Source organism: Mytilus californianus, unplaced genomic scaffold (assembly GCF_021869535.1).
Source record: "Mytilus californianus isolate M0D057914Y unplaced genomic scaffold, xbMytCali1.0.p SCAF_1, whole genome shotgun sequence".
NCBI classification, from domain to species: Eukaryota; Metazoa; Mollusca; class Bivalvia; order Mytilida; family Mytilidae; genus Mytilus; species Mytilus californianus.
This window is the reverse complement of record NW_026262581.1, coordinates 26829992-26844520: the sequence shown is the minus strand read 5'-3', so window position 1 is coordinate 26844520 and position 14529 is coordinate 26829992. Positions and strand designations below refer to the sequence as shown.

The 14529-nt window shown below is 32.0% G+C and overlaps 1 protein-coding gene across 6 annotated transcripts in view; it reads left to right on the top strand.

Annotated features, from left to right (window-relative positions):
• LOC127717915 (erbin-like) overlaps positions 1 to 14529 on the top strand; it is an 80808-nt gene that overhangs the window by 61900 nt on the left and 4379 nt on the right. For 3 of the 6 annotated variants that reach the window (XM_052223802.1, XM_052223784.1, XM_052223824.1), the window contains 6 exons: positions 225 to 387; positions 979 to 2063; positions 3676 to 4402; positions 6288 to 6454; positions 7457 to 7549; positions 11567 to 11641. In XM_052223802.1, coding sequence (XP_052079762.1) covers positions 225 to 387; positions 979 to 2063; positions 3676 to 4402; positions 6288 to 6454; positions 7457 to 7549; positions 11567 to 11641 — 2310 coding nt within the window. Of the gene's footprint in view, positions 1 to 224; positions 388 to 978; positions 2064 to 3675; positions 4403 to 6287; positions 6455 to 7456; positions 7550 to 11566; positions 11642 to 13502; positions 13564 to 14529 lie in introns of all 6 variants that reach the window. The other 3 variants (XM_052223793.1, XM_052223815.1, XM_052223809.1) reach the window with 3 other exon arrangements.

The window sequence follows — 14529 nt, the reverse complement described above, 5'->3', positions numbered from 1 at the left end:
ACAGTTTCTTTTAATGAAAAGCATACATATAGATATTTAAGTTTTATATTATAGCTCTGCTTGTAAGTACTAGAATTTGATATGCTGGTAAAGAAAAATCATCATGCAATTTTAATCATAAAGACCATAACACAATTTTTAGATGTTATGAATTCAAGCGCTTGAAAATAACATATATGAAATACAAAGTAATGATAGCATAATCCTGTATATCTATTTTTAAGGAAAAGCTTGCTAAAGATAAAGCTAGAATGCACCACAGAGGGAATTCAGCAGAACAGGAATTGACACTGGACTTGTCACAAGTTAGATTATCTAAAGAGAGAGCAAAGCGGCATAGTGGGGAGATAACTCCTGATTGTAAGCCTCCTCAAATTCCCATTAAAGGTATGTTTTCTTTTGTAGATATGTCAAAGAAATCCTAGGGGCCATCATTAATTTGTAGTAAGAGGATGACATTTTCACTGTGTAAAATGGTTCAATGTGAATTGAAGAAGAATAGCATTTACAGCTCTATTGCTTTGCTTTGGATATTTCTTCAAGTACAGGGGGTGGGGGAGGGTTTTCAAGTGTCATGAATTTAGACTCCATATTACCTCTTTTCAATTTGATTTTCAAGCATTTTAAAGATTTTTAAATGCTTGGAAATAATCATCTGCATTTTTTTTTTAAATATTCAGACAGTACAAAATTAATCACCAAAATTGTTAAATAGCCAATGGAAAAAAAAAATGTTTTGGAAACCTTGACTTCAGAAATGGCCTATGTCTAATAACAGTCAAGAGAAAAATTATTGAGTTCATGAAAAAAAATTATTTGATGTGTATGATCATAACATAAATTCATAAATAACTAGAAAACCATTCTATCTAAGTGCTAGTACAAAATTTTTTACACTTGAAATTATCTCAAGGTGAACAGTGGTAATACCTGCAGAATTCTTTAGTGTAATTTATATACACATCTCTATTATTCTAGTTCCAGGTAAAGGCAAAAAGATAAATGGATCAGAAGAGGATGATGGGGGATTTTCTGGCCGAGAAAATTCTCGTCCTAATTCAGCTTACGGATCAAATCCAAATGTTTCGTCACAAAATCAGGATTATTCAAGGGGCGGTAAACCGCAGCAGTCTCCAGGATTTGCATATGCATCTCCTAATGAACTCGCCAAGTCATTTTCTCAGTATGGATATGCTCCAGTGAGTCAATCACAAAATAGAAAACATCGAAGTCATCGAGATTATGATTCTGATACGGGTTATAGGAGTGAGTCTGGTGTGACGAGATACAGCAGGCAGCAAATGTTAGCACAGTATGGTGGTAATAGTGATATTACAGTGACTCCTTGTAAACCAAGACGTAAAGATGGATATTCTAGTGACGTTGAAGGATATTCTCAACGGACACAAAATACTGCTTACAGGGTGCAACAGCAACCTCTACGTAGTCAGTCTAAATCAAATAGTCTTCCTTATAATTTAAATAGCAATCCTCAAAATATGAATAGAACTAATCAAGCTGATATTGGGCATATGAAAACACAGGTAGAAAGTGCTAGTCGGACACTACTTGGTGATAATAGTGTAAGTCGGACTCCTCATGGTGAAAATGTGAATCAATCTTTACATGGAGAAATTCTAAATCGGTCTTCACGTCCAGAAAATGTGAATCAGTCTCCTTATGGAGAAAATTTCAATCGGACACCTCAAGGTGAAAATGTGAATAGGACTCCACAAATGTCTCATAATCGACGTGTAGTTGTACGGAATGATGATCTGTATTCACAACAGTTGCAACACAATAGTCAAAAAGCTGTTGAAAATAAAAATTTATCAACTCTATCCTATCAGCCACCTTCACCAAGTCAATTTCATCACAGTAAAATTATAGACCAAAGTACCCCTGTCTCATCTGACCCTCCATCAGGATTCACATTTAATACCTCAAGGTCAAGGTCAAATAGTGCTAGTGGTAGTAATAATGATGATAATGAAGTTAGAAATTCTGATTGGAGGAAAGATATGTATAATGATAATTTGCCATCTCAGAATTATCAGAGAAGGGTAAGTGCTTACATGTGTCAATGCATTTAGTTTTATTTAGGGAAATAAGATCATGTTTTATGTTATTTTGGTCTAGTTTGAATTACAATTTGTGTCTATATATCATTGTGTATATTGTTTTAAATCACAGAGATGCAGTTTAAAAATATCAAAGGAATTGATACACATGAAAAATACATTGCATTAGAACGTTATTGTATTGGTATTCCTTATTCATGTTATTGGGACAGATTCATTGAAATTTTTTTTAAGATGTTTGAATCAGATACTTTTGAAAAGAGAAGTTTGAAGAATAGGTTGGTAAAACCTTTGCATTTGTAAAAACTAAGATATTTTATGTAAACTTTAATAACAATACAGTTAAATATGTTAAGACGGGAAACTTTTTGGTCTATAATGAAATATTCCAATTTGCCTCCTAGATTAATGATCTTTATTATCATTGATTATTTGATGTCTTACCTTGAAATAGCATTTAAATAACATTTATTATAACTGACATTGCCAAAGGGTAGTGCAAGAAAGTCAGGATACTTCATTTCACAAATGATTTAAATAATTATACCCCACGCAACGAGTTGCGGAGGGTATAATGTTTTTGACCCGTCCGTCCGTCTGTCCGTCCGTCCGTCAGTCCGTCAGTCCGTCAGTCCTGTTTCTTGTCATCGCAACTCCTCTCAAACCACACAACAGGATTTCACGAAACGTTTTTAGATAATAAGGACATACTATGTAGTTGTGCATATCGACAGGAAATTACGATTCAATTTTTTTTCCAGGAGTTACGCCCCTTTGAACTTATTTGCCCAATATACTACTGCAACCTTTTGTCATTGCAACTCCTCTCAAACCACACAACAGAATTTCATGAAACCTTTTCAGATAATAAGGACATACTACGTAGATGTGCATATCGACAGGAAATTACGATTAAATTTTTTTTCCAGGAGTTACGCCCCTTTGAACTTATTTGCCCAATATACTACTGCAACCTTTTGTCATCGCAACTCCTCTCAAACCACACAACAGAATTTCATGAAACTGTGTAGATAATAAGGACATACTATGTAGATGTGCATATTGACAGGAAATTATGATTCAATTTTTTTTTCTGATACAATTTTTTTTTTCTTACACTTATTTTATTTCTCCAATGACAATGTGGGGACGTGGGGTATGTGAGCGCGCTCACTAAGGTTCTTTAATTATTAAATGAATGAATCTCATAAATTCTTGAATAGAAAAATGATTATGTATTTGTCTCAGTATAAATATATTTGTTTAAAATTCAATGTTAATTCACTAATCAGGAAGAAATGCTTCTTAGAAACTTCTCAGATATTGCATATTACATTGTGGTTACAAATAGCTCACACTCATTGACAATGGGTTAAGATTGGGCTGTGGTAGATATATTGAAATAGATTTAAAAGAGCAAAGGGGGATATTTATGAAATAACTATTAACATTAAAAAAGATCAGTGTTGAGAAAGTGAAATTGAAAGTATTGTATATATAGATATATATATATATATATCTGCCATTGCACTGTTTGTCAACACAGTGGCAGTCTATATTCATGATATTAATTGCATTTTCCACTACTTTTTAGACACAACAGAATAGTTCTCCGACAGATAGACCACCACCCTACAAACCTGCCCCACCCTATTTGCAGGGGGCGGGGGCAGGGGCAGTGAGGAAGTTACCTCCTACACCAAGTAGGACTTCTCCGTATGGTGTATATAATTATGACAAAAGGACTAGTAACTCACCGATCATGTATCAACGAATCAATGAAGTCCCAAATACTGAAAACTGTGATAAACATAATGAACATCGGACACAAGGTTACCATGGTAACCAACATCAATCAAATTATCGTCAAAATGACATTTCTTATGGAGATAATGTGTATAGTGCTAGTTATATCACAAGTGAAAATTTACGGACTCCAGAAATGTCAAAACGAAGTATGACTCCATTATCTCAGACCAACCCTGAGAGGTCAAGGACACCAGGGTCTGTTGTAGGTGATGAGAGAAGAAATTCTAGGGACTCTCCAAGAGAATCAGGTTATGGTAGCCGTGAACAAAGTAGTCATCGAAATTCACCAAATGATAGCAATCATTCTCATAAACATTATTATGACCCCTATAATTCAGGGTCATCTTTTGAACCTGGTGATAGTCGTAATCCTATGATGTCAACATATGATGATGTTGAGATGTACAAGTCTGATGATCCTCTCTCTCAGGTGTCACAAGTCTCTAGTTCTACTGATAGTGGCTATCATCAGTTTCATACAGATCAAACTGATTCTCCGTCTAAATACTCAGGTAAAAAAACTCATTCTGACAATTTGGGGGAAAAAAGCTAGGCATTCTTAACAATAGTATGTAATTCTAACAGGAATTATGCTCATTACATTACCGCTGCTACGGTAATTTCTTTATATCATGAAAATTATGATGCATTGCCGGTATTTTAAGCATTATTTACGATCTTAATGAAAAATGATATAAAAATTGCTTTCAAATTTAAATATATTAAGTCATTTTAATTGACAGAAGTTTTCCTGAGTATGACTTTGAACTGGCCTAACACGATTATTTTTACTTTCCAGGTGTTTTTATGCCAGTTCGTTCAGAAACATCAAATGCATCTTGTATGTCAATTGAACACCCTTTGCCTATTAAACCTGTATACTTCTGAAAATTTGGACTGTTTCCTTTTTGTTGTATGTACATGCAATGACATGCATAAGGTCTCGTATTAATACATTTCACAAATCTTTTAGAATATTTTTGTAGATAAGGCCATACATAAAAAAAAAATGCAAGGTTCTCAGATTACTCCTCTTTGGGAAAAAATGTGCAGCAAGTCTGTATTAATATCATAAAATATAAATGGTGTGTTTGATTTTCAAACACTGGGACAAGGGAGATAATTAGAATAAAACCCCAACGACTTCAGCATTACATTTTCTTCAATTTTGGATGTATTAAAGTTTACAGGTCTACTTCATAGCAAAACATGGATGTTTATTCACATAGATACAACCAAATATGTCTAAAAATTAATCTCTATCAGAAATAAAAATAGGAAAAGATATGTATACTAGTCTCAACTTAAAAATTGTTGTTAAATATATATATAAATTATACATCAACCTTCCCTAGCCCTTTTTTAGAAATTGACATCTGAGAACCAAAAAGTATACTATGGCCTTTGCACTAGAAATGGTAATAATGCATGATGACCATACTTATATATTCATTGTATTCGCCTTTCACATATGTATCTTATAAACTCACGTGTACAAGTATGCATATTTATAAAATAAAATATAAATAGAGAATGTGCCCAGGGCTTGCATATAACATTGTAAAGGGACATACCGGTAACTCAAGAATGGTAAGAGTGACCCAAATTTGAACTTGATCTGTGTTTTGTGGTAAAAAGCATTGTGTATAAATTTCATAACATTTGGTTGAGGCAAACTAAAGTTAAGAATGGAAACCAATTTTCTGAGGTACGGACAGACGGACAAGGGTAACACTTAATGCCCACCTCCACTGCGGCAGGGCCATAAAAAATCTTCAAAAGAAGGATCATTAGGTTATTAATAAGTTTTCTTCATTTCAATACATTTTAATTTAATTTGATGCGAGTCAAATTGAACATAATATTTCCACAGTTATGCAGTCATTGCAGTATAGAACATGTAGAAAAAGGATTTAGTTTTGTGAACGAGACTAATTCTTATGACTTGACAACATGTAAATGTCGAAGGTTCAGATAAAGTTGTATGAATAGGACTGCATGAAAACATGATACTCTTCAGAGTTTTTACCAAACCTATAATTTATATAAAGGAAACCTGAGGGGCCCGAGTAGTATCCCTCAAAATCTGTAAATTAAATGCAATTTAGTTGCATTAAAAATGGTTCAGAAGTTATTTGTCCTTGAATGCAGACCAAATTTTCAATAAAAATCATAATGTAAGACAGATATTGTATTTGTGCATGTGCTTTCATTTATTCAGGTGTTTTGTATGTGAAATGTTGAGATATATTTATACTCAGTGCTAGACACAAATACATACTTGCTTGAACATTTGTTATGTTTCTACATTCATCTAATAACTTATCGTTCTTTTATTGAAAGAAAAGATCATGTTCATGTGATAGAAATTATGCATGTTTTTGTTCTGTTACACAGGGTTTGGCATGCCACCCCCATCTAGAGCACCTCCAGATCCATCCTCATACACTTATTCAACTCCCAACGCAAAAGATTTCCCATCAAGGGAGGCAACACCTGATCATTCATCAACTTCATCATCATCTGTACCAGTGTATACACAGAATTCAAAGAAATATGATAAGGTAAGTGTTACATACATATATGATTTGGTTTTAATTTTTTATTTTACAATTAAGCTTCATTAGGCAGGTAATTTTGTAGGCAATTTTTTAAAGCTTCACGTCTTATTTATCTAGTCTCAGCAGCAAAACTTTCCCAGAATTTGGCGAGTTGTCATTGCACACCCTCAAACATGGCCAGAGCTTTTATAATTTTATTCGTAAATTTTAATTTTTATTCGAAAATTTGTAGTTAATAGTTGTAGCACAAACTTCCAAGTTTTGGAAGCTCAATTTTTTGTTTTGTATAATTCTTTCTACCTTCTCTAATTAGTTTACTGATGTAGCAATTTAGACATAGGTAGGTTAATTGAGACTCATGCAAAACTTCCCCAAAAATTGTTCATTAAAGTTAATTTTCATTATACAAATAATGCAAATCAATTGAAAAAGATACAATACTGTTTCTCAAATTGAATGGTATTAAGTTTTATCTTATTCATAATCAAATTTTGGTTATTCGTCAACCCCAAAAAATTGTCACAAATGATATAACTTGTGTGATGTAACCATTGTTGTGTGAAGTATAGTCTTTATTTGTAATCATCTCATTTGTATCATTTTCACAACTGCTTTTAAAAGTCACTAACTAGTGTGTTTTCTTTTTAATAGTCTGAAAAAAAAATAAAAATCCAATAACCATGATAACAGCTTATTGTAGAACCCTTCAGCTAATGCCATAATTAGAAGATAATTGTATTGAGCAAATGACAAATAAGTGAATAAATTTTATGGCTAAAGGAGAAACAAAAAATCTTTTTCATATTTTCCATCTTGAAAATATTCTCATTTTAACATGAGGATTCAGTTGGATTCAGATATAAAAACAAAAAATATCAAAAAGCCCCACAAAATATTTGGGGAGGAGGTTAGAATTTCCTGGTCCAATCAAATGTTCATTTTTTGATTGGTTAGCTTTTCAATTTTGATCAGTTCAATAAGATAAACAATAATATATAATTACAGTTCCATGTAGCAATAACAAAGAATCCAGGGTTAGGTTTTAGTATAGCAGGTGGCATCGGTTCCCAAGGGAACCCTTACAGACCAGACGACAATGTGAGTGTCTCCTAACCTTTAACCTTTTCACTTTGTGGACTAATATCTGCTAATATATCACGGTGGTGGGAATCATCTTTCATCTTGTCATATTTTAAATTGTTTTTAGTATCAGTGTGTGTTTTTTTTTTAATTAAATTCCCAAGAAGGGATGGGTTACTTTAAATGGTTTGATAAATCGGGGTGTGTGTTTTCGTATCCATCTTTAGTTCAATTATTTTTTCTTATTTTTATCATTATTTATTGGTCTGGCAATTAATACATAAAATTTGATTTAGTTGATTCTGAGTTAATAGACCAGCCCAAGCTAAGTACTATACATGTATATGTTTTTGGTTGTACTCAAACCACATTTATTCTGATATTTGCACATGCACACCCTGAAAAAATCACTTTAATTAACCCGCATACATGTATGTTCAAATTTTCCAGTCTCATCAACTGTAGTTCAATTTAGTTATAATATCACCTTAGACATCTAGATTTATATAATAGTGACAATTTGCAATTTCCTACTTTCAGCACAGAGTTATTTCCCTTTTTTGGCAGGCAAATCAGTTTTGACAATTTATTTTTGAAAAAAAGTATTTCTCACACATCAACTCCATTGACTCTTGAAAATGGTAATTGTTTGTTATTCTTTCAAATTCATTTCCTGGTAACAAAAATAAAATTAGATAAAAATCATGCAAATTGGAGATAACCTCTGAATTATGAAATTTGGAAATAAATTGAACTGAAGTTAATATAGAAACAGATCCCTTTAGAAGTGATTTAGAATATATAACTAATTTGCAGGTTGATGATAGATGGCAGGTTAATATGAGTATATTGTTTTAAGGGTGTAACATATGTCATTTGTTCATTTTGTTTTTTTTTTTTATTTTATTTTTCAAATTTTTTTTCATATGTCTATTTTAACTCCAATAGAGTTCATGCTTCATCTGCATAAATTACATGGCCATTACACCTAATTGCTTCTTTTCAGGTATTTTTTATCTGTTTGTAATATTTGTATCATTTCTGAACAAGAGTGCTAAGATCTCAGACAGTAAAATTTTATTTCTGATGTAGATAGGAAATCTGACCTGCAGTTTGTGCAGTCTTGTTTGTGTGTGATCAGAGCTAGAAAATAAAAATATAACACTAGCAAAGGTACAAGACAGGGAAATCTCAGACATTTGAGGTAGAGATGTTCAGTCTCTGACCAGGCTTGTCCAAATTGGAGGAAACTGAAAAACAAGTTTGTCCTAAAAAGGAATTGTTTATACTGAGATTATAATGGCATAGCTTAAATGTTTTTCTTTAGTCAGCAGTAGTATTTCTCTTTCAAAAGGATTTTTATTTTATTACATCTCCTTAGAACTACATTCCTAAAAAGAGTTGTATATTTTTCTCTCATGTGTCGTGTCAATTTTCATGCAACTATAGTTAGTCCAGAGAACTCCCTTCTGCTTATTATGTTTACAGCGATTTTCTTTCACAGACTCAAAGTTAGTGAGCAATCAATATCAAAATTAAAATGACAAAAATGTATGTCTAAATTTTAACTATTTTAAGTAGGGATGTCAACTCGGTGAACAATTACTAATCAAGTTCTCGTTGGTTTTATCGAACAATACTCGAGTACTCGCTCGGGAATATATCTACAACACAGAAATACGTATTTTACATTCTGTGGTTTGTTGTTCAATGGACGAAAAACCGTCTACATAAGAAATTGGAACAAGGAATTACACACCATTATTAATAGCTCATTAGCTACAAGTACTAATGAAGTAAAACAACAATAATCTAATAAAATAATTTAATGAGCACCTATTTAACAATCATAACAAGGAAAAACCATATCAAACAATAGTATTTGGTAATCGTTAAGAAAACACATTTAATACTTACAAAGGCGTAATATAAGGATTAGAAGTTTAGCTATTCACTGAGCGTTACCAGAGGATGCAACGAATTTATTCTATTTGGAAATTTTTCTACTCAACTATATTTGGGGACAGTCGGTTTTGCAACTTTGTAAATTACAGTCTTGCAGACGAAAATATTTTCTCTGAAGGTACCGATGTGACGGAATGGCTAAGACATGTTTAGTTAAAAGTGTTAGCCTAGGTATAGCCAACGTATTTTCGGAGACATTTTAAATGATAGCTTAGTGGAAGCCTTCGAAACAAAATGTATTTTATTTACTAGTATGATTATTCGGTGATGCCTATTTGATTTTTTGAAAGAAGTTCTCAAGAAGATCAATTTTATATAAAGCAATATTCTAACAGGAAACCAATTAATCAATCGTTTTGGTATTCCATTCTCGGTAATACTAAGCGATACTCAAATACTCGAGTACTCGTTGACATCCCTAATTTTAAGTATTATAATGAAGTAAATCCCAAGCTTACAATCCATCTCCAGTTAAAAGACCATGAGCATATAGGTAAACAAGTGAAGTACTAAATGGGTGTGTCTTCATATCTTATCAAATTAGATTAATTTTGAATTTCATTCAAAATCTTTTAAAAAAATAAATAAACTGTGATATTAAAAGTAATATGTTTTAAAAATTCTTTGCAAACTCAATTTCAGTCAATATTTATTTTAAATTGTTTTTTAAATTTTAGTTTAATATTTATGTTTCCGAGTTAATTGTAGAAAATCATGATAAAATAGTATTGATAAGTTATTTACAATTTCAACAATACAGTTGTCACTTTTAATGGATATCAACAATTTTTGTCTCGCCTTCTATTGTCACGGAAGTGAGACTCAGTAGTGAGGAGTGCAGCATTGCTGTCAACAATTTGTAAAAGTTTGTGATTAGGTAACACAGTCGTGACATATTTTTGAGTGAATAGTTTATTAAGAAGTTTTTATTATATATATATATATATTTTTAAGACGAGATGTTCCATATACTTCAATTAGACAGAAACCTAATAACATAATGGTAAATAAAAGTTGTAATAGTGCATGTGTTGGTCTTGTTTACCCTAAAAATGTAGAAAAAATAATATCAGTTTAACAGTATAATTCAACTTATTGTTATTTTTCTGCCAGTGCTGATTACGTAAAATTTTGACGTCATAGCAGAAACTGGCTGATGCAGTACAGTAAAAGTGGTCGTCGTTTGACATCAATCTCCAAATGTGTGTCAAAATCTTGGCTCATGTGTTGCACAATTATAAATCGCATCAGGTCTATTCTGAAATAACAGTCACATATTTCAAAAACTCCAGATAAATAGACAAGCTCCTTGATTATTTTACTTCGTTGACTCACTGCATGTTTTAAAATGAACTTATTTAATTACTAATCACTGTTTAGACTAAGACACAAGTACATTAGAAATGTATATTATGTACTAAAAATTTAGATAATTGTATATCGGTAATTAGATATACTAATTTAATGTGAAGAAAGATACAAAGTAACGATCTTGTTACATGTATGGAAATCTATTGATAACACTCTCTGTTATAATGCCGATCTTCAGTTATATTGAAATATTGTTGAATTTTGATGGATAATTCTGTAACCATAAAAAGTTTTAGTGAAATTGGGAAAAAAAGGAAAAAGTTTGAGTAAATATGAGATTTAAAATCAGATACACACCACTCTGCAATGACAGAAACCATTAATTAGATTCAAGGGTTTAATGTTGCAAAATATGCCTAATTATAAAAAGTCAGATTAGGAAATATGATAGATATTCCTCATAAATTATTACAACTAATTTACTGATATAATATTAAAATTTTAGTAGCACAGGGTCTTTTCAAAAGTTATTTAAATGCATCAACTTTGCTTTTACCATGTCAAAAGTGTATAATTCTTTATGCATATCTCCCGACAGTTGATGGGTTCATTTTTTTATAATCAAAAAATTTTAAATTTGTGATTAAATGACATCATTAAATTTTGATTTAGCCACATTTTAAATTGATACAGAGTTATTGCATTTGTAATTTCCTATTGTTACAAATGAATTCTTAAATACAATATTTTATATTACAGGGTATATTTATAACCAAAGTCTCGTCAGATGGTCCTGCCACCTTGTCACTGAGACCAGGAGATAAAGTATTAGAGGTACAATTTTTATCAGTCTGGTTTTTGTCGAGCCTGTGAATTTTGTCGCAGAAAGCTCGACATAGGGATAGTGATCCGGCGGCGGCGTTAGCTAGCTTCTTAAAAACTTTATATTTTAGAAGGTGGAAGACCTGGATGCTTCATACTTTGTATATGGATGCCTCATGTTACGAAGTTTCCGTCAGTCACATGTCCAATGTCCTTGACCTCATTTTCATGGTTCAGTGACTACTTGAAAAAAAAGTTAACATTTTTTGTAATGTTAAATTCTCTCTTATTATAAGTAGTAGGATAATTATATTTGGTATGTGCGTACCTTGCAAGGTCCTCATGCCCGTCAGACAGTTTTCACTTGACCTCGACCTCATTTCATGGATCAGTGAACAAGGTTAAGTTTTGGTGGTCAAGTCCATATCTCAGATACTATAAGCAATAGGTCAAGTATATTCGGTGTATGGAAGGACTGTAAGGTGTACATGTCCAACTGGCAGGTGTCATCTGACCTTGACCTCATTTTCATGGTTCAGTGGTTATAGTTAAGTTTGTGTGTTTTGGTCTGTTTTTCTCATACTGTATGCAATAGGTCTACTATATTTGGTGTATGGAATGATTGTAAGGTGTACATGTCTAGCTGGCAGGTGTCATTTGACCTTGACCTCATTTTCATGGTTCAGTGGTCAAAGTTAAGATTTTGAGTTTTGGTCTTTTTTTCTAATACTATATGCAATAGGTCAACTATATTTGGTGTATGGAAATATTTTATGATCTTTATGTCAGTCGTGCAGGTTTTATTTGACCTTGACCTCATTTTCACAGTTCATTGCTCAGTGTTAAGTTTTTGTGTTTTGATCTGTTTTTCTTAAACTTTATGCAATAGGTCAACTATATTTGTTGTATGGAAGAATTGTTAGCTGTACATGCCTGCCTGGCATGGTTCATCTGACCTTGACCTCATTTTCATGGTTCATTGGTCAATGTTTAGTTTTCTTGGTTAATGTTAAGTTTATTTGACAGTTGTAATAAAGCTTTATATTTAGGACTATCAACATGATATCAATGATTAGTAAAGAAGGCGAGACATTTCAGCGTGTGCACTCTTGTTGAAAGAATATCTTAATAATAATTTTAACCATTCACATTACCAACAATGATGTAGTTAGAATTATTGACTATTACTTTCCAAAGTGTGTAAAGTGTTTGTTTAATAGACGAGGGGCGGAAGGACCTTTTCAGGAAGTCTTGATTAGGCCTTAATTTTTGCAAGAATTTGGAATTGGGCCTTTTAGTTTCGCAGGAATTTAGGATTTACCCTTATCTGGAATCTGGAATAAATGATTTATTTTCGGTATTTAGGAAAGAATGCTTTATTTTTTGGGGAATTTGGGTGACACCCCCTCCTACAGCTCCTCATTAATGTACAAAATTTGGTAGAAAATCTTTTTCAGAGCATTACACTTGCAGCTATTCACTGAGAGGGATATATTTGATAACTTTTTGCACACTTCGAAAAAATAGTGGAAATAATGGATAGTTAGAAGAAATAATAATATATATTGTGTTTTAGTATAGATTTATTTGTTAAAAGAAAGAGGGAGGCAGTTCTTCAAATATTCACTAATCTTTTAGGTTAAAACTGTTAATCATGGGATAGAATTACTGTTCAGATTTGGTGATTTATTGAAATCACTTAATTAAAAATAAAAAAATATGAACATTAGAAATAAGAAAACATGGCTGAGTGTGTTTTGTTAGTATATTCTGCATAGCTGAATGATAAATTTGTTGCAAAATTATAAATTAAAAAAAATTTCTGATACTTTTGATAATATCATTGAGATTCGTCTATGATTTGATTTTGCAGCATGGGGAACAGTACCCACATTTTGATACTCATTTCTTTTACCCTATCACTGAGGACGAGAGTAAGATCTGCTCACATAGTAACACCTTAAGTATCATCGTAATTCCTACTAATGTACCATCATGACATTTTAATATTTGACAGTTGATTTAAATTAATGGTAATATTTTATGGATTTTGGGTCAAATATTTCTCTTTGGCACTAATGATCCTTTCCCTTCCTTTGTTCAGATTGTGAACTATTTAATGGTCTTTGTAAAAAATGATAATTAAATGTTAGCTAAGCATAGTACATAAACAAAATATTATAAGGGAGATAATTTATTAATTTCTTATCGGGTTATAATTTAGAACAGAAATGTTGCTAATATGGCAGACCTTTCATTGTATAATTTCCTTTATTGATTTTTTTTTAGTCCCCTAACGACGAAGTCAAAGGGGACTTTAGGTTTGCACTCCGTCTGTCTGTCCATCCGTCAGTCCGGCAAATCAGTTTTCCACACTTTTTATCTTCGTACTTGAAGATATTGATTTGATAATTGGTGTATAGTTTTATCATGACAAGTTACAGATCAAGTTCGAATTTTGTTCCGTTCTAATGATTTTGTGCAAAGTTATGCTCCTTGGACCTAGAAAATTCACTTAAATAATCAGTTTTCCACAATTTGTTTTGTCATGCTTGAAGATATTGACTTGATACTTGTTATATAGTTTACACCATGATAAGTTATAGATCAAGTTAGCATTTTGTTCCAGAACAATGAATTTTTAACTGGTAGGGGACTATGTATTGCCATGCAATACTCTCAGAATGCTTGTTAATTTTATTTTGATGGTTGGCTTTTAATGAAAACCTGTAAACTGAATAAAAAAAGATTAAAAAGATCCAACCATACCAGGAATAATTTGAACTTAATAACTTAATTTAAAGAGATACATTAATTGTATACTGCCTGCATTTCGGTCTTTGATACCTGAACACGATTGCTTGTTTGTGATAACTCAGTTTTGATGAGACGGCTATTTT